Source organism: Ochotona curzoniae, unplaced genomic scaffold (assembly GCF_017591425.1).
Source record: "Ochotona curzoniae isolate NIBS_2020 unplaced genomic scaffold, NIBS_Ocur_1.0 patch302, whole genome shotgun sequence".
Classification (NCBI taxonomy): Eukaryota; Metazoa; Chordata; class Mammalia; order Lagomorpha; family Ochotonidae; genus Ochotona; species Ochotona curzoniae.
In genome coordinates, this window is record NW_024466865.1 from 8619 (window position 1) to 33410 (window position 24792).

General features: G+C 40.0%; 1 protein-coding gene across 1 annotated transcript; it reads right to left on the reverse strand.

Moving 5' to 3' along the window:
• Window positions 1-3759: 3759 nt before the first annotated feature.
• On the reverse strand, window positions 3760-24522 carry LOC121167067 (zinc finger protein 883-like). Its single transcript, XM_040996442.1, has 4 exons — window positions 23800-24522; window positions 13489-13612; window positions 13149-13241; window positions 3760-5832 (listed from the first exon to the last, which is right to left on the reverse strand). Exons 1-4 carry the CDS (start codon window positions 23812-23814, stop codon window positions 4286-4288), a joined length of 1779 nt encoding a protein of 592 aa, XP_040852376.1. The 5' UTR covers window positions 23815-24522; the 3' UTR covers window positions 3760-4285.
• Between the last annotated feature and the right edge of the window lie 270 nt (window positions 24523-24792).

The window sequence follows — 24792 nt, forward strand, 5'->3', positions numbered from 1 at the left end:
CCCAACTAGGTCTATTTTTAGCCACAGTACTTGTGTGTGCCAAATAATACTGCTGTTCCTCAGGGGTGAGCCCACATACTGCCCTGCAAATTCTAGCCCCAGGCCTGATTCACTCACATATTTGTTGACTTCATGGTCTAGTCTCACAGAACTTCTTCCCTTTATTGACACTTTCTGGTGGGTCCCATGTTGTGGCCCTTCAAGTAGGGTGGCCTTATCAATGGAACTTTGAGAGAAGTCATTCCTCATCTGGACCGGAACCGTAAATTTCTTGCTGATTCCCATCTGTGCCATCTCTCAGACTCCCAGTAAGCTCCACATCCCAAGATCCCAGAGCTCATTGCCTGGCAGCCTGCAGGCTTCACCCAGGTACTCTTGTTGTGCAGGCCTACTGGCCATGGTACTCCCCGCAGCTGCCACATGGCTGAGAAAGTTAAGCATCCAAGCCTCCAGCTTCAGACTTGCCTGAGCTGCTTCCACCAGGATCTAATTAGATACAGCTCAACATGTTCTTATACAATTATCCAAAAAACTAACAGGGATTTAAGAATTACTAATTTGATCCTACAGAATTACTGCTAGTAAAAGCTTCACACGGTCACTATTTCTGAATCCTGGTAAGGTCTTTTCAGTGTTACTGCCCATTCCCCTGCAATAAGGCTCCCAGATCATTATGCCTAGATTCATCACATTATAGTAAAAATCAGAACCTCTATGTCCCAGTGAACAGGATTCTAAAAGATAACCTCAGGTCTGACATGAGCAAGGAAAGCTATTCATGTGAAGTTATTGAGGGAAGGGACTCAGGTAGTTACTAAAGAGGATCCCACCTTCAGATAATTACTGTACACTGCTGATAAAAATCCATTACCAAATTATGTGACATTACTAATTACTGTACATAATTGTGTTTGTTTCCTTGCATTTAACTGCAAAACATAATTATGCTTCTATAACTCATGGAGAAAAACCAAGTGTTCTAATTATGCCAGGGGTATCATTTGTGGTAATATTTCTTGCTTCACAATTCCTAAATTTTACTGATTTGCTCCTTCATTCGGGTAGCATTTTGCCTCTTCCGTGTCAGCCTGCACACATTCCATATGATCACCAGATGACCATTATCCACAAGGCTTACTGATTCTTTATTACTATTTACATTAACTGATGGTGGTGTTCATTTTCATGATACTCACATTCAGACTGAATGCACAGACATAAGGAAATTAATTAGCTTGTATACTGGAAAAAATAGCTAATGCCACAGTGACCACCTTAAGAAATTAATGATGAACTGAGCAAGTTCAACTGGTAGTTTCGCAAAATTACATCATTTGATACTAAATGAACAAGATATTTACAATAGTTGAGAGGGTATTTTTTAAAAATTTTTCACATTTTATTATTATTGCTATCATTTTACGATGCAGTTCCATATTCCCTTATCCCCTCCCTAGTTCCCCCCCCCCCAGTTCCTTTATATCATTACTAACTATAGTTAGTCATACTCAGTCATATGTTCCTCATTGTGGGCATGGACAATGGCAGAGTCCAGAATCCTATTGTCAAAATATATTATAAACAGTTTCACTTTAAGTCCATCTTTGTCTGGAAACAGAGATGCCGACCACACTGCATCCTCACATCTGCATATTAGTCTCCATTACATAACTACTGTCCATTCCCTTAAATGAAAAGTCATGATACAAAATCAACAATAGAAAGAAAAATAGAAATTTACAATGCCATGAAGTTAAATGACATGTTACTAGATATGGCAGCCTCCATTACCCAACTACTATACCTTCCCTTAAATGAATAGCCACAAAACAAAATCAACTTCCGGGAGAAAAAAGCAATTAACAACACCAAGAAGTTAAACAACATGCTATTAAATGTATAACGTGTAGCTGAAGTGAAAATCAAGAACCTTCTTGAAGAAAATGATGCTACTGTATGATCTATGAGTCATTGAATGATTTAATCAGAAGAAAGTGTTTTGAAGAGATGAAACCAACAGAAAACAACAAAACCCATGTGATAGTTTCCGCTGATCTTTGTTGGAGTGTGTCTCCTCCCGACAATAAACAGATGGGTTTTGTTTTTTAATCCAGTCTACTAATCTATGATGTTTGATTGAGCTTAAGCAATTTACATTTAGAGTTAAATATACATAGGTGGTACTTTGGTCCTGTCATTTTAGGAATGGGTTGTTTAGTCTTCTGTTGTGATTTCACTGGGATGTTCTTCCCGTTTGCCTTTGGTTTTGGTAGATACTATTCCTCTTCTCTGTCAAGAGAACATCTGGAAGTATCATTTGTAGGGCACGTTTGGAAAAGGCAAATTCTTTTAGCTTTTCTTTACTCTGGAAGAATTTTATTTCATTTTCAAAGATGAAAAAAAGCTTTGCTGGGTATGTTATCCTAGGCTGACAATTTTTTTTTTTTTCTTTTAGAATCTGGAATATGTCACTCCATTCTCTTCTTGCCTGTAGTTTCCTGTGAGAGATCTCCTGTGAGTTTAATTGGCCTTCCTTTATATGTCAATTGATGTTTTTCACGTGCACATTTAAGGATCTTTTCCTTATGTTCAATTGAAGAGAGCTTGATAATCATATGTCTTGGTGAAGATTGCTTTTGATCAAGACTGTTGGGAGTTCTGTGTCCCTTCTGGATCTTGTTTCCCAATTCTTTCTCCAGATTAGGGAAATTTTCCTTGATTATTTCATTAAATACATTTGCAAACTCAGCTTCTCTTTCTGCACCTTTTGGGACTCCCATAACTCTTATATTTGGCCTCTTAATAGTGTCTTTCAGTTCTTGAATACTTTTTTGGGCCTGATCCAGTTCTGCTTCCAGCTTTTTGTTTGCTTCCCCCTGGTGACAGGAGATATCTGCCTATTCTGAGATTTTTTCTTCTGCTTGCTTCATTCTATTTTGGAGACTCTCCACTGTAATTGTAATTTGCTCTACTGTGTTCTTAATTTCTGATATATCAGCCTCGATTTCCTTTACTGCTTCCTTAAATTCTTTGAACTCTTGCATGAGTTTCTCATTTTTGATCAGAAGCTTAAAATGAGTCTTATGGATTCTGTGTCCCCCATTTTCTCAATATCTTCCTCAGTTAACTCTGAGGTTGGCATAGGGTTTTGCTCCTTTGCAGGGGAGTTTTCAGTAATATTCATTGTGCCTTTGTCTCTTCTTTTGTTCTTGCTCATTGTACTTCTGGTTAGCAGAGTCTTCTCCTTGGGGCAGGTTTCTAAGCTGTGTCACCCACAGGTCTACAATGCAATTTTACTTATTGCAGTTGGTACACAACTTTTTGCTTGCAGCCACTTGTGCCACAACCTCCAGTGAGTTCCAGGTCTGGGTTCTTATGTCAGATATCCACCGTGGTCTCCACAGCCCCAGCTCTTGGCTCACCACTCTCCACCTCCTGTGATACCGTGCTGAGGCTTCACTGTTGTCTCTGTAAACTTTCTCCCTCACTGCAACACCACACTGCTGTGCCCACTGCTTTTCTGTGTCTGTCAGTCTCCAGGTACCCCTCTGCTCTTGTTATGTCCTTTCATATTTCTTGAAATATGTCCTCTCTGCTTCAATCTGGTTAAATGCTTCTCTATCCATTTTAACGTGTCCTTGCCCTAATCCGCCATCCTGATTCTCCCGGGAGGGTATTTTTAATTTAATCAAACACAATGCCAGTTCAAAGAGAAACTGATAAACTACAAGAATACATATGCTGTTAGGAAATTTTTCAGAAATGGGAATGTACTTTAAAAATGATATTGGATACCTCAGGGTCAGCATTATCGTTTATACACCTGTTAAGAGCACACATACAAACATAATACATTCACATGTATTTCAGATTAAGAAACCAGAAGCCATCCAACTGCAGGTCACACTTCAGATAAAAGAGCCAGCATATCTGCATTTGACTAGAGGCACTTAGATTGGGCCAGAGGAGAATGCTGTGATGCTGTCCTTCAACGAAATCCTATTACAGCATTATGCAGCTAGAGACATCACTGCCACATTTGTCTATCAAAAGTTATACCTCATACTTCTGAAAGGAAATGTGAGGGGAAGCATTATATAACACATTACAACAGTGCAAACGCAACTAGGTCAAATCCATATGGGATTTCTTCAAAAGGTTTTCTAAAGTCACTAAATTAACCATTAATTATGAATTTTCTGATTCATAACAATCTTATACCTCCCAGGAAATGCATTCACACAATTATAAGGTATTACTTCTAACAAAAGATTTTCCATATTCATTACTCTGACACCTCTTCCACCATATGAATTCTCTGATGCTTAATGAGGGAAGACTTCTGCCAAAAAGCTTTCTCACACTCTTTACATTCATAAGGCTTTATGCCTGTGTGAACAGTCTGATGTCTTAGGAGGTGTGACTTCTGGCAAAATGCTTTTCCACATTGTGTACATTCATAAAGTTTCTCCCCTGTGTGAATTTTCTGATGAGTAATAAGGATTGATTTTTGGCAAAAGGCTTTTCCGCACTCTTTGCACTCATAAGGTTTCTCTCCTGTGTGAATCCTATGATGTCTAATGAGATCTGACTTCCAGTAAAAAGCCTTCCCACACTCATTACACTCATATGGCTTCTCCCCTGTGTGCATTCTCTGATGTGTTGTGAGGTGAGACTTCCAGCAAAAGGCTTTTCCACACTCTTTACATTCATAAGGTTTTTCCCCTGTATGAATTCTTTGATGTGTAGTAAGGTATGACTTACGGCAAAAGACTTTTCCACAGTCATTACATTTATAAGATTTTCCTGTGTGAATTCTCCGATGTTTGATGAGGTCTGACTTCAACCAAAAGGCTTTTCTACACTCTTTACATTCATAAGTTTTCTTACCAGTGTGGATTCTCTTATGGGTTAAAAGCAGTGATTTCTGGAAAAAGGCTTTTCCACAAACATTACATTTGTGTGGCTTCTCCTGTGTGTGAATTTTCTGATGTGTTTTCAGGAGTGATTTATGAGAAAAGGTTTTTCCACATTCATCACATTCATTAGGCTTCTTAGCTTTCTGAATTGTCTGATTTCTAATAAACTCTAACTTCCAATAGGTAGTTTTTCCACATTCATTGCACCTATGCATCTTCTCCCTTTTGTGAGTCATTTCATGAAAGGTGTGACAGGATTTACAACTGAAAGATTTCCCACAAGGTTTACACATGTAAGGCTTATTGCGCATATGTGCTTTCTGACTCACTGTAATATTTGATTTGCTAATCAAAGTGCCCTCACAGTCAGTAGATTCTAATAATTTCTTCCTTGTGTGTATCTGCTGTTTACTATGACTAGGGCTTCTCTGAAAAGTTTCCTTTCCTATCTTGGCTACATGTCTGACAGTGGAAGCTGACTTATTTTTACAGGTCTCTTCTATATGAACCCTCTCAAATGCAATGCATTTCTTCTTTCTTTTGAGGGCTTTCCCTTTTCCACTCTTCTCAGAAGCATGCCGCACAGTCTGAATCTCCTGATGCTGACTAAGAGACTCAGAGCATTGGGGAGAGTTCTCAGGCACATTACAGCTACTGGATTTCTCTCCAGGTTGAATTTTATCAGACCCACTAGAGAAATGCACATTGTGAAATACATTCCATACACCTCTTTTCATTTCTGAAAAACTTATCCTTTTGATAACCAGTTTTGGAACACGGCTTGGGCAGAAATTAAGTCCTTTTCTTAAATCAGCTTTGAGATTTGGCATGTTGTTTGTCACTGAATCTTGTCTCATACTAATGTCTTCATTTTCCTGGTTGGTTTCACTTAAGCCATGCTTTTCCTGGGGAACTGAAATAAAAAAAAAATACATAATTGAATAACATGTAAAAGCTTCTCTTGAGATGCTCATGTAAAGACAAGTTATAAGCTATCTCAATTCTTACAAATTCTTAAACATACTAGTAAGATAAGTAAGAATTACAGTTTTCCTCCTTTTTAGGAGTGTTAATTTTAACAGATTTCCCAATATTCAATCATGATTCTTATACTTTAAATATTTTCTAATTACGTCAAAATGGGTTAGGTGGTAAAGCGCATTAAGCCGCAGATGAGATACCCATAACAAAGAAAAATTCAGAGTTTCAGTCCTGGATAACCTGTTTCCACTGCAGCCTTTGCTAGTATATCTTGTAAGGCAGCACATGACCATTTTAGTGTTTTTGAGTCCGTGACACATTTGAGACTCCATGACAGATTCCAGCCCTTTGGTTGTTTTAGGCTTCTGGGGGAGTGAACCATTTAAGAGATTATCTCTATATGTCCCTTTGTTTCATTACATCTATCAAGAAGAGTAAAACAAGTAAGGTGAGAAATAATCTGAAAATATTCAGTAAATATATTAACGCTGATGGGTAAAATGCCGTACTTTCTACTATCCATCTGTGTTCCCTGCCCTTGTACTCTTGGTGTTTCTTGCCAAAAAACCTTTTCTGCTGATTTCATTATTAAAGAAGGATTGTTTTATTGAGTCACTGACATCCAAGTGAAGTAGAAGGAAATGTGTCTATACTCTAAAGAAGATGAGCTGCAATTAACAGGACAACAACATATGATAGTCCACCAATAGTGTGTTTACTTTCTTTCACAAATATCTGCTAAAAACTGTTGAATGGAGGAAAAAGAACAAGTTATGAGAACAAAGTAGGAGAGGAAATATTTGTTTTGGAACTATACCTGTGAAACGTTTAAACTTTGTTCTCCTTATATGCATAAAAAATAATTTAAAAAGTGTTTGCTAGCTCCCTCTGAGATCTCCTTTCATAGTTTTCTCCACTCAGCTCTTGTTATACACACTTCTGTTTGACAACTTACATTTCTATAGCTTGTTGATTTCTGAGATACAAGAGTCGTTTCAGACTTCTACAGAAACAGTCTCCTATGTTTTTATTGTTTTTCAGTGCTACTGATTGATACTGAAAAACTTCAAAGAGCAAACTCTGCTCCCTAACAAGCCTTAGCCAGTCAATTCGCAGCAAAGATCTCACACATGAAAATTAAAGACCTTCTAAAAGAAAAAAAAATAGGAAGACTCTAATATTCAGCCAGCCTTATACTTGATACTTAATGATACACACAGAAATATTACTAATATCATGAAAGAATGTGAATGCAGAAAATTTCCTAATAAAATTTCAAAGAAAATTCAAAGAGGAGCAACATTTATAGGAAATGGTAGCACAAAATTATGAGTAATCAATAAATGGAGATGGAATTACATGGAGATGGGACAAAAAGAGATTAAAGAACATTTTACTGAGTGAATCATGCCTCACAGAAAAATATCAGCACCCAAATAACAAACACCTCAGAAATGAATGAAGATGAATAACACAATATATCAAATATTTTGGGATACAGTAAAAGCACTGTTAAGAGCAATGTTTATGGCATTTAACGCCTTCATCAAGAAACAGTAAGAACATCAAATAAATGATCTAACAATGCATCTCATGGAACTAGAAAAATCAGGAAAAGCAAAGCCAAAAGTAAGAGAAAAAAATAAAAATTTAAAAGTTGAATTTTAAAAAGTGTTACAAAAAGTGAGGAGAGAGCAATATGGCAGAATAGGTTGAGGACATGTTAAAATAAAAGAAGGATTAGCCATGAAAAAGAAGAGTGTGCAATCCTGTGAAGCGGGAGAGGACAGGCAAGAATGACACTGGAAACCCATGGACATGGGAAAGTAGCAGATAAAGTGGAGGTTCTTTGAGAAAAGTTTTTTTATTTAAACTCACCAAAAGCAGAGGCAACAAAAGACAAAATAAACATTTGGGACTACATTGAACTAAACAGCTTTATTACAACAAAGGAAACAATCAACAAAGTGAAGAAGCAAGCCAACACAATGGGGGAAACTCTGCACATTACAAAACTGATAGGGGACTATCATGTAGGATTTATACTGAGCTTCAGAAATACAATGATAGGAAAACAACCCTGTGAAGAAATAGGTGAAGGAAACGAACATTTATAAAAAGAACAAATACACATGGCTAACAGGCATTTGAAAAAATGCTCAGGCCCCGTAGCTATCAAGAAAAATACAAATGAAAAAAATACATTGAGATTCTACCTTACTCCAGGGAGACTGTCCTATATTCAGAACTCTAGCAAGAACAACTGCTGGCATGGATGTACCCTACTCTGCTGTTCATGGGAATTTGTAGTAGGCTACTGCAATCACTACAGATTCAGTATGGAGAGTAATAAAGTCCTCACCTTGAATGCAATGGGATCCTATATGAGCGCCAGTTCTAATCCCGGCAGTCCTGCTTCCCATCCAGCTCCCTGTTTGTGACTTGGGAAAGCAGTTGAGGACAGCCTAAAGCCTTGGGACCCTGCACCTGCGTGGGAGACCCGGAAGAGGCTCCTGGCTTCGGACTGGCTCAGCTCCAGCCGTTGCAGCTGCCTGGGGAGTGAATCATTGGACAGAAGATCTTCCTCTCTGTCTCTCCTCTCTGTATATCTGCCTTTCCAATAAAAATAAACTAATCTTTAAAAAATATTGACCATAATAGGTCTGTACTTGGGAAGCAAGCAGAAACAATACTAGTCTATAGGTGTTAGTGTACCCGGAGAGCAGAGACTCGGTAATTGCGCTACACAACTGATCCACTTGGCCCATGATGCTGGAGGCTGTGCCTAGTCCAAGAGCAGTGCTGTATCTGGCGAGGGTCTTTGTCCTGTGCAACAATGTGGCAAAGAGAAAGCACCTGCTTTGGAAGATGGTATGAATGACCAGGTTCACATTTATTGCAATTTCCTCTAAGAATCACTACTCCAGGCCAAAACTGAGTATCCGAATATACTCTTGAAGTTTGTGCGCACCTGACTCTATTAAGTTTTACTGGGTTCCAGCTGTGAACACTGTTGCACTGGGGATTACATATTTAGTTTGAATTTGGGGCATAGCATTGTGTAAACATATTGTTCAACTACAATCTGGTAATTAGTGAGTGCTATAATGATCAAACCAGGAACAAATCCTAAGTCATTTATTCAAATTCTATGACTACTGGAAGTTGCAACTTCTTTTGAAATAAATGTTAGTCAAATGTAAAAAATAAAGAATGATGCAGTAGTGACTATTGTTATAGGACCAAAGCAGTAATATAGAATACAATAGTGTGTGTGTAGGGGGTGACTGGGAAGGTGGTCATCCTGAGTGAATGAAAATGGTTCAGGAAAATAAAAGAGCAAAACAAAACAAACTATATTCTAGCATTTGCAAAAAGTGGTCCCAAATGGAGACCATTATGCTCAGGGACATAAGCCAATCACAAAAACAACAATTATCACATGTTCTAATTATATCATTCTTAAAATTCATGAAAAAGTTGGTTTTTCAAATAAAAAAAGTAAAACTGTCTAACAAATGAAAAAAAAAAGATAAAAAAAGATGAAAAAGCACAGAAACAGAATGATCAGAAGTTAGTATTAATATGTATGTACCCCAAAACTGGAAAATCTGGAAGAAATGCACAGAACTCTCGACACAACTGATTTATCAAAACTGCCTCATGAAGATACAAAACCTACATAGACCAGTAAAGATGTAGGAGACTGAATCAATATTAATGACCTTCCAACGAAGAAAAACCAGGAGCTGATAGCTTCACTACTTACCAAGCTTTTCAAGAAGCAATTCCAACTCTGAAACTATTCAAATTAATTGAAAGGTAAAAAATCCTCCCCAACTCCTTCTATAATGCCAGTATCAACTTAATTCCAAAGCAACCAAAAACTACAAAAAAGAGAAACGTGGGCCAATATTCCTCATAAGCTAATCAAATCCAACAACAAATCAGAAATATCATTCACTTTGACTAAAGGAGATGTCCCTTGATGGCAAAGATGGTCAATGCATGCAAAAACAAATGTGACTATATCAGATAAAAAAATTGAAGAGTAAAATCTAGGTGATGCTTATCATTCAGAGAAAATATATTTGGTAAAAACACAATATCCTTTTTTGATATAAAAATTAAGCAAATTGGGCACAGAGAAACATATCAACACAAGAAAGAAATATATGACAAACCCACAGCCAGTATATTGTTAAATGGGGAAAAGCATAAAGTATTTTAATTTAGGTCCAAGACCAAAGATATGGACTTTTACCATTAATATCCACTATGGTTTTAGCCAGACAAATCAGACAAGAAAAAAAAAATCAAAGGATACAAAAGAGACAAAAATCAAAACTTTCCAGTATTCAGATAAAATTTTATGCACAGAGGGAATGAAAAGACTCTATTAAGACTACTAAACTCATAAGACAGTTTGGTGAAGTTGCAGGATATATAATCAGGAAACAAAAAAAACCATACAAATAAATTTAAATATCTTGGAATAAATTTAAGAATATAAAAGATCTCAATAAGGAAAATTATGAGTCATTAAAGAATGCAACAGAAGACAGAAACAATTAAACATCCTTTGATGCTCATGGATTGGAATTATCAAAATGTCCATAATAACCAAAGCAATTTAGAGATACAATCAAAATATCAAGGGTTTTTGTTCTCAGTATTATAAAAAGCAAGCAGAAAATTCTAACAGGAACACAAGGATCCAATAGTCTAGGCAATTTTAAATAAAAGTAAGGCTAGAAACATAACAATATTATATTCCAAGACATATTGCAAGGCATTTATAATCAAAACGTTGGTACTGGGACAGAAACAGACACTTGGACCAATGCAACAGATCAAAAACCACAGCAATAAATCCACACATCTACAACCAAATAATTTTTGTAAAATGAGCTAAAATCACTTCCTGGAACAGCTAACTTTCTTTCACCAAATGATCTTGTGAAAACTGTTTCTCTAAATGCAGAAGTATCAAACAAGAACCCTAGCTTACATCTTACACACAAATCAAATGACAGTGGATCAAGCATCTAACAACAAGACCTGAGACCATCATGTGACCAGAACAAGACTGGCAAAGCATTACCAAACAAACATTGTCATTCAAAAGCATTTCTTGGATAAGACACTCGAAGCAAAGGCAACAAAACAAAGTAAACAAATAGGATTATATCAAGAAAGAAGCTGCTGCACAGTAAAGGAAACAAAAAATGAAGAGAAAACCAATAGGAGAAAATATTTCCAAATACATCTGATAAAGTAATACTGTACAGAATATATAAGGAACTCATAAAGCTTAACAACAGCCACAAAAAATCCAATTAAGTAATGGGTAAAGGATATGAACAGGCAGTTTTCACACTTATGAAAAATTCTCCAGATCACTAGCTATCAGGGAAATGCAAATAAAATGACAATCAGACTTCCTCCCCAACCCCAGTTAGAATGGTTAGCATTACAAAGTCAAGATATGGATAGAAAGACACCCTAACACACTGTTAGTGGGAATGGGAACTAGTACAACCATTATGGGAGACAACACAGAAGATTTCTCAGAAATCTGAAAACAGAGCTACTGTATGACCGTCATCCCACTTCTGGGAATTTACCCAAAGGAAATGAAATCAGCTTATAAGAGAATTATCTGCATCTCTATATTTATAGCAGATCAATTTGCAATAGTTAAAGATACAACATCAACACAGATAGCCACAAGCTGATGACTGGATAAAGGAAATACAATACATACACACTATGGGACATTACTCAGACATAGAAGAAAATGAAAGCCTATTTTTCACAAGAAAATAGGTGTAATTAGAGGTCACTATATAGAGAGAAATAACATACCTTCCCTTAGAAAACTCTATTTTCTGATTTGTGCTAAGATATTGAGCACAGAAAACATAATACATATGAGTATAATTGACATTTCAAGGATTGCTTGCTCATAGTCTTTGTGTAAACAGCTAAAGAACAGTTGTTCTTCCAACTTACTGAATTTTTCTATTATTGTAGGAGTCAGTGTGATTATTATCTCAACATTTGCCATGCAAAATTCCAAAGAAAATCAAGGGAGGAGGAGGAAGTACAGTCTTGGAGACTGTTTAGGGTAGACATTATCTGAGAAGGAATGAGACAGTTCTGAACTGAGTGATTTTTGCATGCAAAGCAGCAGCCGGTGGAACCCCCACCTGCAGGTGGAGCTTGTGTGCTCAGTAAGGAATCCTGTTCTTTTTCCTCCAGTATAGGATGCTCTCGGGCCATCTCAGCAGCTAGTTAGCAATGGCAATGGGGATATAACCTTAGACTACTGCCACATCTGCAGAGAAAAATCTGACACCCTGATTAAGTAAACTGAAACTGTTTTTGTAGAATAGGGCTCCTATCCCTTGTGTAGAGAAGAAACCTATGGTCTCCCATGTTTACAAATCTATACTTTGTCTCTTTTTTTATATCTAGTGGTACACTGTCTGGTTCATGCTGTGCAGGTCATGGCAGTATGGGAGTAGGGAAGCAAAAGAATGAAGGACAGTTAGTGTCATTATATTCTTATAACTGTATATATGAGATACATGAAATCTATTCCCTTTATGTAAATACATAAAGTGTGAGAGAAAAACAAGTGAGATTTTATGCAGTGTATCTAATCCAGGAAAAAGACTTACTAGAGCTAGAAAGGGACTGAATATTTCTATTTAAAAAAAAATAACCTGCTTATTTATACAAAAGGCAGAATTACAGAGACAGAGCTTCTATCCATCACCCCACGCAGACGGTCACAACAGCTGCTGACTGAGTCAAGCCTTAGGCAGGAGCTTTGTCTGGATCCCTCACATGGGGAACGGAGCCCTGAGTAGTCATGCCACCATCCTCTCTTTCTCAGGTACATCAGAAGGGAGCTGGACAAGAAGTAGAGCAGCCAGCACATGAAGGGTTCTACATGTCATGCCAGAAGCATACACACACATTTAACACACTGTATCACAAAGCTGCACCCAAGACTGGATGCTTTTTGAAACAATGAAAATATCACCAAGAGCAGAACAAGAAGCAGGTTGGTGGACACATGAGTTTACTCTAGGCTGGTAGTTCTGCACCTACGAGCCCTGCCTGTGGGAGCAGCTGCCTCAGGTCTGGGATGTGGGAGTGCGGTAGTGGGAAGAGCTCCAGTCAGTGTCTGCCACACTCGTTCCTTCCCAGTCCCCCTGCCACTGTGTGCCGACTCACCTGGGAGACCCTGGTTTAGGCATTCCTGCAAAATCCATGGATCTGCTCCTTGTTCCAGTTTGGAGATCAAGCCAGGTTTGGGAATGCAGTGCCCTGTTCATGGGAAATAACACGACATCATCAAATCACTAATTAAGTTTTTTTTTTTTTCAGATAAGAACTTGATGCAGGAGCTAAGCAATGAAATGTGCCCATTTGAATCTCGTACCAGAACAGATACTCAGATTTTTTATGTGCACAAATTACAAACCCACCCAGCATTAAACCTCGTGACTTGTTCACTGGTTTGTAAGTAAGAAGAAAATGTTCCAGATTGGAAAGTGTGAGGAAAACCACTCACCCACAGATACCAGGCTGCTGTACGTCTCCAGCATCACATCCCTGTACAGGGCCCTCTGATCATTGTTCAGAATCTGCCACTCCTCCCTGGTGAAGTCCACAACCAGGTCTTCAAATGACAACACCTGTAACAGCACATTTCTGCTCAACATATCATCTTTGTTACAAAACAAAGACTGAAGTACATCCTTTTGTGTGTATCTTACATGCCAAAAGATCCAGGTAAGTTTATAAATTACGTCGTGACAGAAATCAAAATCATAATAAAATATGAGCTCTATGTTAATTTAAAGCTTCACCATTACTGCAAAAGAGTTTTCATATTTTAGAAGTAAACTTCCTCCTCACGATCCTGAGAGGAGTTCACACTCTAATCTAGATAGAAGCATATGACTGACTGGAAATGCTGCAGAAACAACACAAGATACATTTTTTCAATATGAAACCAAAATGGAATTATTTTTTCTATATTATCAGGTTGTAGTTCACTAAAACAATGAGAATATTTACATCTGCTTGAATATGTTTTCATGAATACAATACAGTACAAATTAGGTGATAAAAACATTTAAAACCACAGGCCAGGTAATGGGGGCTACAAACTAAATGAGTAATCACGTTCAATGCTGATAATTAAGATTTGTTTGACTCCCATTCCTAAACAATTACAGCAATAACAATTTTATATGTTTACTCTTTTTGTGAATGTATCTGGAAAGTATTTGATAAGTAGTTTCATAAACATTTATATTTCCTTCCCCAACAAAAATAATTGCTATTTTCACATACAAATAGATGCCCATTTCTTAAAACACACAATATAGATAACAGGAAACCAATGAAATACAGCTGTAGTAACTTAAAAGGTTTTCATTTTCAATTCACTGTGAGACAGATGGCAAAGAAATAATTGCATAGAGGGGAAAAAACAGAATGAGACATTGTAACTTATCAGAACAAAGGGAAGTAAGGAGACAGAAGAACTCACTGTAATTCAAAACAAAAGAACAGCAAACAAAGGATTCACCATAATTTTTTGTATAGAGAGTGAAAATGCAGAGTTAGTTTCCTTGCCACTGTGCATGAGGTATGGGGTAAATACTGGCAATGCATGCTGAAAATGGGATAAAAGACAATGAATGTGGCAGGAAAGACACTGACTTTGTTTGACATTTCTGTAGGCAAATATGTGTGGATGTCCAAATGCCAATGGCTATCTGATAAATAACTCAGCAGAAAGTGCCAAACCTCAAATGACTGGCACCATTCCAGTGATGCCTGAGGCCATCACAGTGAATGCAAGACTCGGTGCGGAGGCAGCAGGCAGAAAATGGAGCAGCACAGAATCAGAGCAAAACCTGACATCCAGTCAGAGGAAAAGAAGAGAGTATTACTGGAATAGGGTAACAGAGAATGCATTTTTAAAGCTTAAGGGATAAGTAAAATTTAACAGGAAGTAGTCTACTTGAGATAAATAAAGGATTTTCTGGGAAAAAAAAAAAGCTAACATAACTGAAGGAACTGGGTGCATCCGTGGACAAGGGCGCTGTTCAAAGCCCAGGTGTTCTGGCTTGGAACACTAAGTGGCAGCGCTTCCTCCACAGTGCTACCTCTCCACTGTGCCTCCCTCTGGTTAAAACTGACAGAGACAGCATCCCTGGCCTCAGTACTATCTTATGCTTTCCTTGAGTGTAAATAACAGACCAAAGCATACCAAGATGCTGTGTTAATGTCTTCTCTCTTACTTTTTTTAGTTTTACTAACATAAGAATAATTATTCTAAGAACTGCTAGCTTCACATAAGAATTAATGAAAGCCTTTGTGTGACATCTGCGTTCTTTTGGGGTATAAAAGTCTGTATTCTCAAATAAAGTGCATCATCCTGAAAGTGCGGTGATGGTTGCAGTGGAGAGTACTAGAATCATTTCTCCCTTAAGCTTCCTCTTGTTGTCCGATTAATCCTGACACGTAACTAATGACATGGATCTCCACTACAGAATGCTAAAAGAAGCTCCCCAGGGTGGATTAAATCATGCAGGAGCATTATTTGTACGCAAAGTAAGGAATCAGAACGACTAAAAATAAAACACCTTGTCTATGGTCAAATTTGAAAGACTACATATTTTTTCTAATTAACTTCTTCAAAAGAGGAAAGATCTGAAAAAATAGCACATGGTATGCAATATTCATATGCTGATTCCATATGTATTTGAAGGATAAACAGTACAATGCATTGGGGTCAAAAATGGAACTACCCCCTGTAAAAGTCCCTATATATGAGCAATACAACATGTAGCTCCATGTACATTATGATAAACTACTCACCTTGTAATTTTTAATGCACCGAATAACAAATAAAAGCTTATAATGATTTTATCAATAAAAGAAAAATGATAGAAAATCATAACACATTTCTTTGCTATTCACAAATAATGTTAGACCAATAACACTCCTTTTAAAGTCACTGATGAAATGAATGTTAAATATAAACATAAATAGTAGTGACCTAATTCATATTTTAGATCATTCTGCAGGACATTCACCAACACAAAAGATGAACTGAGCATAAATCAAGATACAACCAAAATTGTAAGACTATTTTTTCTTCTGACGAGATGGAATTAAATTAGAAATCAATAAACACAAACCCAAGTCTCTAATATTTCGAAGTAATCTATTTCTAAATAATGAGTCAAAAAAACTCAAGGTAAATTAGAAAATGGAAAAATTATTCTAAGAATTAAATTGCCTTTTTCTATCTTAGAGATGGAATCTAATGCACATTAACTAACTGGTTAACCAATGTACTTATGACAAAAATAATAATATTAGGTTGAGATTAATATTGGAAATAAATGGCATGTAGCAAAATCTTGGAACTCAAAAGTAATAAAAATAGATTTTAAAAAAGCAATGAATGAAACACTTCCACAGGGGTTGGCGTTGTGGCACAGTGGTTTAATCTGTGATTTGCACGCTGGCAACCCACACTGGAGTGACAGTTCAAGTTTTACTTAGTCTGCTTCTGAGCACACAAGCTGGCGCTGGAGGCAGGCCAGGCCAGGCACAGATTTGGCATTCATCAGCATCTGGGTGGCCGGGTCTGGGGACGGACTGGGATGTTCTAAGTTGCATAACCTGTTGGTACGTGGAAGATTCAGGACAGAGTTGGGCTGTGCCTGGCCGGGCTGGGCTGCAAACCCACTAGGCAAGAGCTGAGACTGTAGGTGAGCCATGCCAGACTGGGTTGAAGCACCAACTAGCACACCTAAGATGTGGGTGTGGGAACAGGACTGGGAGGGAAACTGGGAACCCCACTGCTAGGCTGCAGCTCACACTAGTGAGTGACACAGCCAGAGCTGGTGGAAAGTAGGCTGGGCAAGGCTGTAGCGCCCAATGACATGTGTAGGCCTGGTTTGCGAAAGGACCAGAGCAGGCTAGGCCCCAGCACCTACTGGTACTCATGAAAGCTGAAAGGGTATGGATGGTCAGGCTAGGTCACAGCACCCAGTTCACATGAGAGCCAGGCTTGGGGGTTGTCCAGGCTGGGCTAGTCTGTAGCACCCATTAGTGAGAGAGCCAGGAAGGGTACAAGCCGGTTGCGTTTGGTTGCAGTACCATCAGAGTGCTAAGCCTGGGGACAGGCCATCTCACCCTGGGATGCAGCACCAGCAGGCACAAATCAGATCTGGGTTGGAGGGGACTTGGTAAGGGAACTTGTGGAACTCCCCTGCTAGGCTGCAGCTCCCAACAGTGAGCACAAGATCTGGTGCTGAGGCAGATCAGATTAGCTTAGGCTTCAGCACCCGCTGGTGTATGTTTCAGCTAGGTCTAGGGGCAAGCTGGATTGGGCCAGTCCACAGCACATATTGGCATGACCAAGAGCCAGGATGGGGTGCTGGCCAGGCTGCGTTATACCACAACATCTGACAGTTCATTCATATGAGCGCTGGGGAAGGACCAGGCTGGCATAGGCTGCTGTTCCTGCTGGTGAGAGTTGGAGCTTGGAGCTGGTAAAGAGGCTGGGTTGAGCCAGGCTGTCATATTTGCTGGTGAATAATTAGACTGGAGGAAGGCCATTTCCCCGAATGGCCCACACACCTATTGGCACCTGCAAGACCTGGCATGGGAGTGAGCCTGGTCAAAAAAAAAAAAAAAACTTCATGTATTTCCTTACTTGGCTGCTGCATTCATGCGTGAGCAGGAGACCTGGGATTGAGGGAGATGTCTGGGGTACACTGCTGCACCTGCCGGCATGTGTATAAGCCAGAATGAGTATGGACCAGCTGGTCTATCCCAAAGTCCCTGCTAGCAAGTGCTAGGACTGTGTGTGATCATGTCAAGTTAGACCGCAGTACCCCTGGCAGGCACAAGATCTGGGTCTGGGACTGCACCTGGTAGAAGAAATATGGGCATTTCCCTACTGGGCTGCAATTCTCAGTGGTGATAATCAGAGCCAGGGCTGGGGATGGGCCAACCTGGAAAATACAGCAGCACTTATGACTGTGAAAATCGGGCCAGAAGTGGGCTGCATTAAACTGCAGTTATAATAAGAGATTGCACTGAGATGTACTGACCAGGCACCTGCAACCACTGCTATGTGCCTTGGCTGGTGCATGTGACAGATGGAACCTGCCCCTGCAGTAGCTGGTGCACATAAGAGTAAAATCTAAGAATTCTCCAGGTGAGCTTTCTTGGGAGATTTCCCAACTAGACCACTAGACTGAGATCCCATCACAGGGAAAACCATACATCTTAGAGTGCAAGTATTAGGACTGGGCTTCCTCAGTAGATGATGTATCTGCACTGGAAAGCATGCCCAGATGCACTAGGGGATGCGACAGGTCATCTAGGGCAGCAGAGGACGATGACTATTGCAACAAAGGATGGAAAGCAGAACAGCTCAGACCATTTTCCTGGCCAAGCTTTGCTCCATGTTCCTGGGCCTGGGAAGACACTACGGTAGACCTAGTCAGCCAACAGACCTTTGCAAGATTTTCTCAACTCTGATGCAATGAAGTGGATGACATCTCAGAACAGTCAAAAGCACTCAAATAACACCCTTGGAACACTCTTCCCCACACCAGAGTCTTTAAGGCGTCATCAAAGAACCATCCCCTATCCCAGGGTGCTGATGTGATTTGACAGCATAGGAGTGGCCTCTATCCCTTCCTCAACTGGGGATATAAGTGGAAAAAAATTTGAAATATTTGCCCCATCTACCTCCACACCTTGAGCCTGCCCAGCCTAATCAAAAATCCACATGGGCATGCATCCCTCAACTATGTAAATAATACTAAAAATAAAACTTAAAAGTATTCTGTGAAAAAGACGTACAAATGGCTAATTAGCACATGAAAAAATATTCAGCATTACTTATATTTGGGCAAATGCAAATGACAATCACAATGTGATATCACATTACAACCACTGCCATGTATACTACAAAAGACAATAACCACAGCGTGAGCAACAACTTTGCCTTATACCTAGGTAAGTATCACTGCTGGGAGAAATCAGCTGGCTGGAATAATGGGCCCGGTGCATGCTAACTCAGTGTGCCAGCATAGCTCTCCCTTTGTTAACATTGAATCTGTGGGGGAGCGGGTTAGAGTACCATCACTGCCCATAATCAAGGGTACTTGGGCTGGGTTGGGAGGCCAATGAGGGCTTTTGATGTGGGCAGAGCTGTGGTCAAAGGCCTCTGTGGGCCAGGCTGCTCCACCCACCTGCATATAGGAGAGTCACGGCTGGGGGTGGGCCAAGCAGGGGTGCTTGGAGAACCTCCAGGGCCAGGCTTCCTCGCCCACCAAGAGTGAGCCAGGCAAAGCGCTCAAAGAGTCTGCATGCTGGGGATCCCGGGGCCAGGCCACAGCACATATTTTAGAGGCGGCCCAGCAAGACCTTTTCACTTTGGCAAGCAGCAAATCCTTTCATCTCAGGATGGTAAGAAAGCTTGGAATCTCTGAATCAGACACCAGAACTCACAGGTGTATGGTCTAGCCTCTGTTCATAAACTACATCATTTGACTACCTACATTGCTGACTCCTTTGCAAAGAAGGCAACAACTCTCAGTAATGATGAAGATGCAGAGGACTTCGCCATTAGCACTGAACAGAAATCCCCCTGAGAAGGATCCACTGGATGAGACTAAGATCGCCAAACCTGAGATAGGCAAGCTCTAAATCCTTAATCTGTGGGGAGTAATTACAGAGGATATGATGAATTTGAACCCCTCAGCAACCCTTAAATTAAGAATCAGAAATCTTGGGCCCGGCAGCGTGGCCTAGCAACTTAAGTCCTCTCCTAGAACGCCCCGGGATCCCATATGGGCACTGGTTCTAATCCTGGCAGCTCCACTTGCCATCCAGCTCCCTGCTTGTGGCCTGGGAAAGCAGTCAAGGACGGCCCAAAGCTTTGGGACCCTGCACCCGTGTGGGAAACCCGGAAGAGGTTCCTGGCTCCTGGGTTCGGATCGGGGCAGTACCGGCCATTGCGGCTCACTTGGGGAGTGAATCATCGGATGGAAGATCTTCCTCTCTGTCTCTCCTCCTCTCTGTATATCTTTGTAATAAAAATGAATAAATCTTAAAAAAAAAAAGTCAGAAATCTCTGAGGGGTAAATGAATAAGACACACAGGTCACAAGTTGGAAGCCACACTTCCCCCACTCCTTGTAAATCCTATGAGCCAAATTATCAATCAAATGATCCCTCCCACATGACATCCTTCCCCTCCCCAGAGACCTGGGATCGTATCATGAGAACTTCCCCCTTCCCAAGACCACATAAAGACTGGCAATGTGTAGGGGCGATATCTCTCTTCCCATGCACACAGAACGGAAGACATTTCCCCTTCTCCAACCTCCCCCTGCCCCGACCTACTCCACCCCTGAACATATCCCATACATATCTGTCATCTCCTTTTAAATAACTTACCCAACTCTAACACATGGCTGGTATGAATGTAAAATGATGGAATAAATATTGCACAGTGCTCTTGGTCTATACCTGATGACAGACCCTCGGCAGCACAGGGAAGCACATGGCAAGAAACAAAGAGCCTCCGAGCACTCCTGGTCAGTCTTGTCTTTTACAGTCAGGAGTATTTGATGAGCCCTGAGCAGCCATCCTAATGACCCCATGCCTCGCCGCTTCTGAAAGCCTCACATCTAACAAACAAAAAGGTTTCCATCCTTATCTGCTGCTTCCTGGTGTCTGCATCAACAGGAGGATATAATTAGGAGCACAGTTAAGACTCAATTCCATAAAAACCAATATGAGATGTAGGTGATGTAGAATGAGTATTTTTAATCATTACTATTCATTTATTTTCCTTCGATTTAGGGGAAAAGAGAGAGAGCACAAATGAACAAATTTTGGTCTACTCCAAAAATGCAACTTCAGCCAGAGGAGGTCCAGTCCATAGCAGGTAGTGTAGAATATGAGGTTCCCACATGGATGGCAGAGACTTCAGTACTTAAGCCATTACCCACAGACTCTCAGTATTCACATTAACAGAGAAATGCCTGAGAAACCAAACATCCGGGATTTAAATCTGGAGGTCTAACATAGGATATGGCTGTCCCAAATGGTAACTTAAGTTTTTGTGAGAAAGTCCATCCCAAAAAGGCACCTTAGCCACCACGTCAAATATTCAACACAGGTAGAAATGATGACGTATTTTCCTCTTTTCTATGTATCTTTCCCTTTACACTGGTCCATGTGTGCTTCCCTCCACTCTTAATTTCCACATGCTTTCCTCTGATGACTCCTAAACCTACAACCACACCTTAGTAGAGATCAAAGCTTATCATTGAGATAATACACCCTTCACAATTTTTGTCAAGAGTGACATTCCTCATAAGAAAATGCTTTCAGGTTTTTTTTAACGATTTCTTTATTCTTTCCTTGTAAGAACTATAAGAGAGAGGGGCAGAGACTGAAGGAGAGTTCTGTCGGCAAGTTCACTCCCCAAGTGGCCACCAATGGAGAGTTGGGCCATTCCAAAGCTGGGAGTCAGGAGCTTCTTCCAGTTCTCCAATGTGAGTGCAGGGGCTCAAGTACCTGGGTCATCCTCTGCTGCTTCTCAGGTCATTAGTAGGGAGCTGGATCAGAATTGGAGCAGCCGGGATATGAACGGCTGCCATGTGGGATGCTGGCATCCCAGGCAGAGGATTAGTCTGTTTAAAGATTCAAGAGCAACAAAATCACAAAACTTTAATGCTAGATAAAGTTATACTGGAGAGGTGAGGAAGAGTCCAGAAAAATTCCCATTTTCATGACGCGGGTCAGGCTATATATATATACTTTACAAAATTAAGGGAAGGATGAATATTTATTTTCATTTGAATATTTATTTTCATTTGAAATGCGGATTTTACTGAGCAAGAATCAGAGTGATAGAGAGAAAGATAAGGTTTTCCACCTATTGATTCACTTCCCAATTGGCCACAATGGTCACACCCAAGCTGTTCTATAGCTGGGAGCCAGGAGCCTCCTCTGGGTCTCCAACTTGGTTGGCCCTGCTTTCCCAGGCCATAAGCAGACAGCAAGATTGGAAGTAGAGAAGCTAGGACAGGAACCAGTGATCACATGGGTGTGCATGCCACAGGAACAAAGAGAAGCCTATTGAGCCACTGCTCTGACCCTCATTTTAAAATTCTTAAGTTTAGGCCCAGCATGGTGGCCTAGTGGCTGAGGTCCTCACCTTGAAAGCACTGGGATCCCATATGGGTGCCAGCACCTCCACTTCCCATCCAGCTCCCTGCTTGTGGCCTGGGAAAGCAGTTGAGGACGGTCCAAAGCCTTGGGATCCTGCACCCATGTGGGAGACCTGGAGGAAGTTCCTGGCTCCTGGCTTCGGATCAGCACAGCACCGGCCATTGTGATCACTTGGGGAGTGAATCACTGGACAAAAGATCTTCCTGTCTGTCTCTCCTCCTCTCTGTACATCTGAGTTTTCAATAAAAATAAATTTTTCAAAAATTCATAAGCTTTAGATGAGATTTGAACAGCTACCAAATATATTCAACAGGGAGTAGAAGGGTGGTCTGCAGACTGTGGAGGAGACTGTAACTAGAACAAAATCAGAGTGTCAGCCCACCGGTGGTGAGGTCTGCAAGGATAACAGAAGGGAAGGATGAGTGAGAGAGCACATGGAATACTTGAATGGCTGATATTACGGACCAGAAAGCATCAGTGAGGTCAGGATAGAACCAATTTTCAGAAGCTCAAATATACTAGTTTCAAACATGTAAGAGAAACTAAAAAGTGCAGGGAGCCATTTATTTTTGTGACTTTGACATCACTCATGACTCCTTAATCCAACTTCAAGGTGCCAGGGCTGGATTCTTAACTCCGGCTGTCCATCGTCTTACTAACGCAGACCCCAGGAGGCAACAGCGATGACTCAAGCAACCAGGCTTCTGTCAGCCATGTGGAAGATCGGGACTGCATGCTCATTCTTCAGCTGTGATCCAGTCCTGGATGCTGTGGTTATGTGGGGAGTGAGTCGGCGGATAAGAGCTTTCTCTTTATCTCCAAATCTAAGTATGTGTCTCTCACTATGTTTCTCTCTTTCACATAAACACATATTTTATGGCAAAAGATTCTGGTAAGGTAAATATTAGAAAACAAAACTTGTTTTTGACTATAGATGTTATTGCTAAATCCTTAAGGAAGTGAATTAAGATGTTAAGTAGGTTAAGGTTCAAATGACGAATGGAATTATTTGAGTCTGTAAATTACTAAGTCTATAGCATATTCGGTGCATGTACATTGAGCTGGAGAAATGTAAGGCTGTTAAAAACCTGAAGAAAATTCCATACACTTCTTGTCCAATCCATGAACACAGCATAGGCCCCCAAAGATACTGAGGACCACACTATTTCAGCAACTCCAAATAAAATTCGTAGTAACTAACTCTGTACTTTAGCACTAGCTAAATTCCATCACTGCTGAATGTTATGTTTACTTACAAATTGGCGTTAGCCATTGTCTATTACATCATCCACATGACCAATGACAAACTGTTTTGAACTTCATAACCCACAGGAATTCAGCACAGTATCTCCTTAGATTCAGTTTGAACTATCAAACACAAATGTCTTTCTTGTTATAGCACAAGAAAGACCAGAGACTAATTTTCAGCAACCTCGGGTAGCTCTCATATGTAGCAATTGTCACAATTTTACTTTGTCTATATATACATCCTTTGATGCTGAATTACACTTTTTCATTTTAATTCACTAACTCTCACAAAGCCCCTAAAAACAATATCAAACAAAGTGAGAAATAAATAAGCAACTTACGAGAGATGTACTCATTTTCTTTTTTCTTGCAAAGCTGTAAGGTTCTCTAGAATTCAGTCTGGAAGAAAAGATGAACAGAAGGAATAGTGAGAAAATAATCTAGTTTGCACCTACATTCTTCTGTGCTAAGCAAGAATACAGTGGAAACAAATACCAAATAACGGATTAGCTGGACAACTGAAGACCGTCACCTGTGCAGGAACAGAACTTTATACGTGGGAAGGGGCAGAGAAGTCCTAGCAAAATGCAGCGCTCCCCAAATCTGTAATATGCTTCTTTACCTCTGGATCCAAGCTTCAAGATTACAGAATCTATTTAAAGTCCATTGGATAGCACCACTTGGCAATTTTGGGGGAAAAGAGGGGAGGCACAGGCAGAAAGGTCCGTGCTCAGAAACAATGGGAAAAAGCCTGATTCTGTGTTGACGATATCAGGGGAGGAAGACACACCATTCCCACAAGATGTTATACCCCTCAACCAGGAAATCAGAATGACATGGGGACTGTGTGTTCTAGCCGCATTACCCGGAAACCAAGTGTGATACATTAGAATTGCTCTATACCCATGTGCTAACTGTGTGGAATTCTGATGATTAAATCTTAGCTTGACAAATCCACACTTAATGGAGAACCTGAAATGTGGACAGAGAATTTTACAAAAATTTTAAGTAATTTTATTTTCAATTTCAGTTCGGATCATTACATTGTGGCTATATACATGCTTATTTAAAGGAAAAAAGCAATTACTATTTTTCTTTAAAACACTAAAGCTTGAAAGCAATATACTTATGGCAACTCAGGTCCAAACCTTTATAAAAAATTTACTCTTTTCCATGATACACTATAGAGATTCATCCCTCCCGACCCTTTTTTTTTAAAAGATTTATTTATTTATTGGAAAGTCAGATATACAGAGAGGAGGAGAGACAGAGAGGAAGATCTTCCGTCCGATGATTCACTCCCCAAGTGAGCACAATGGCCGGTGCTATGCCCA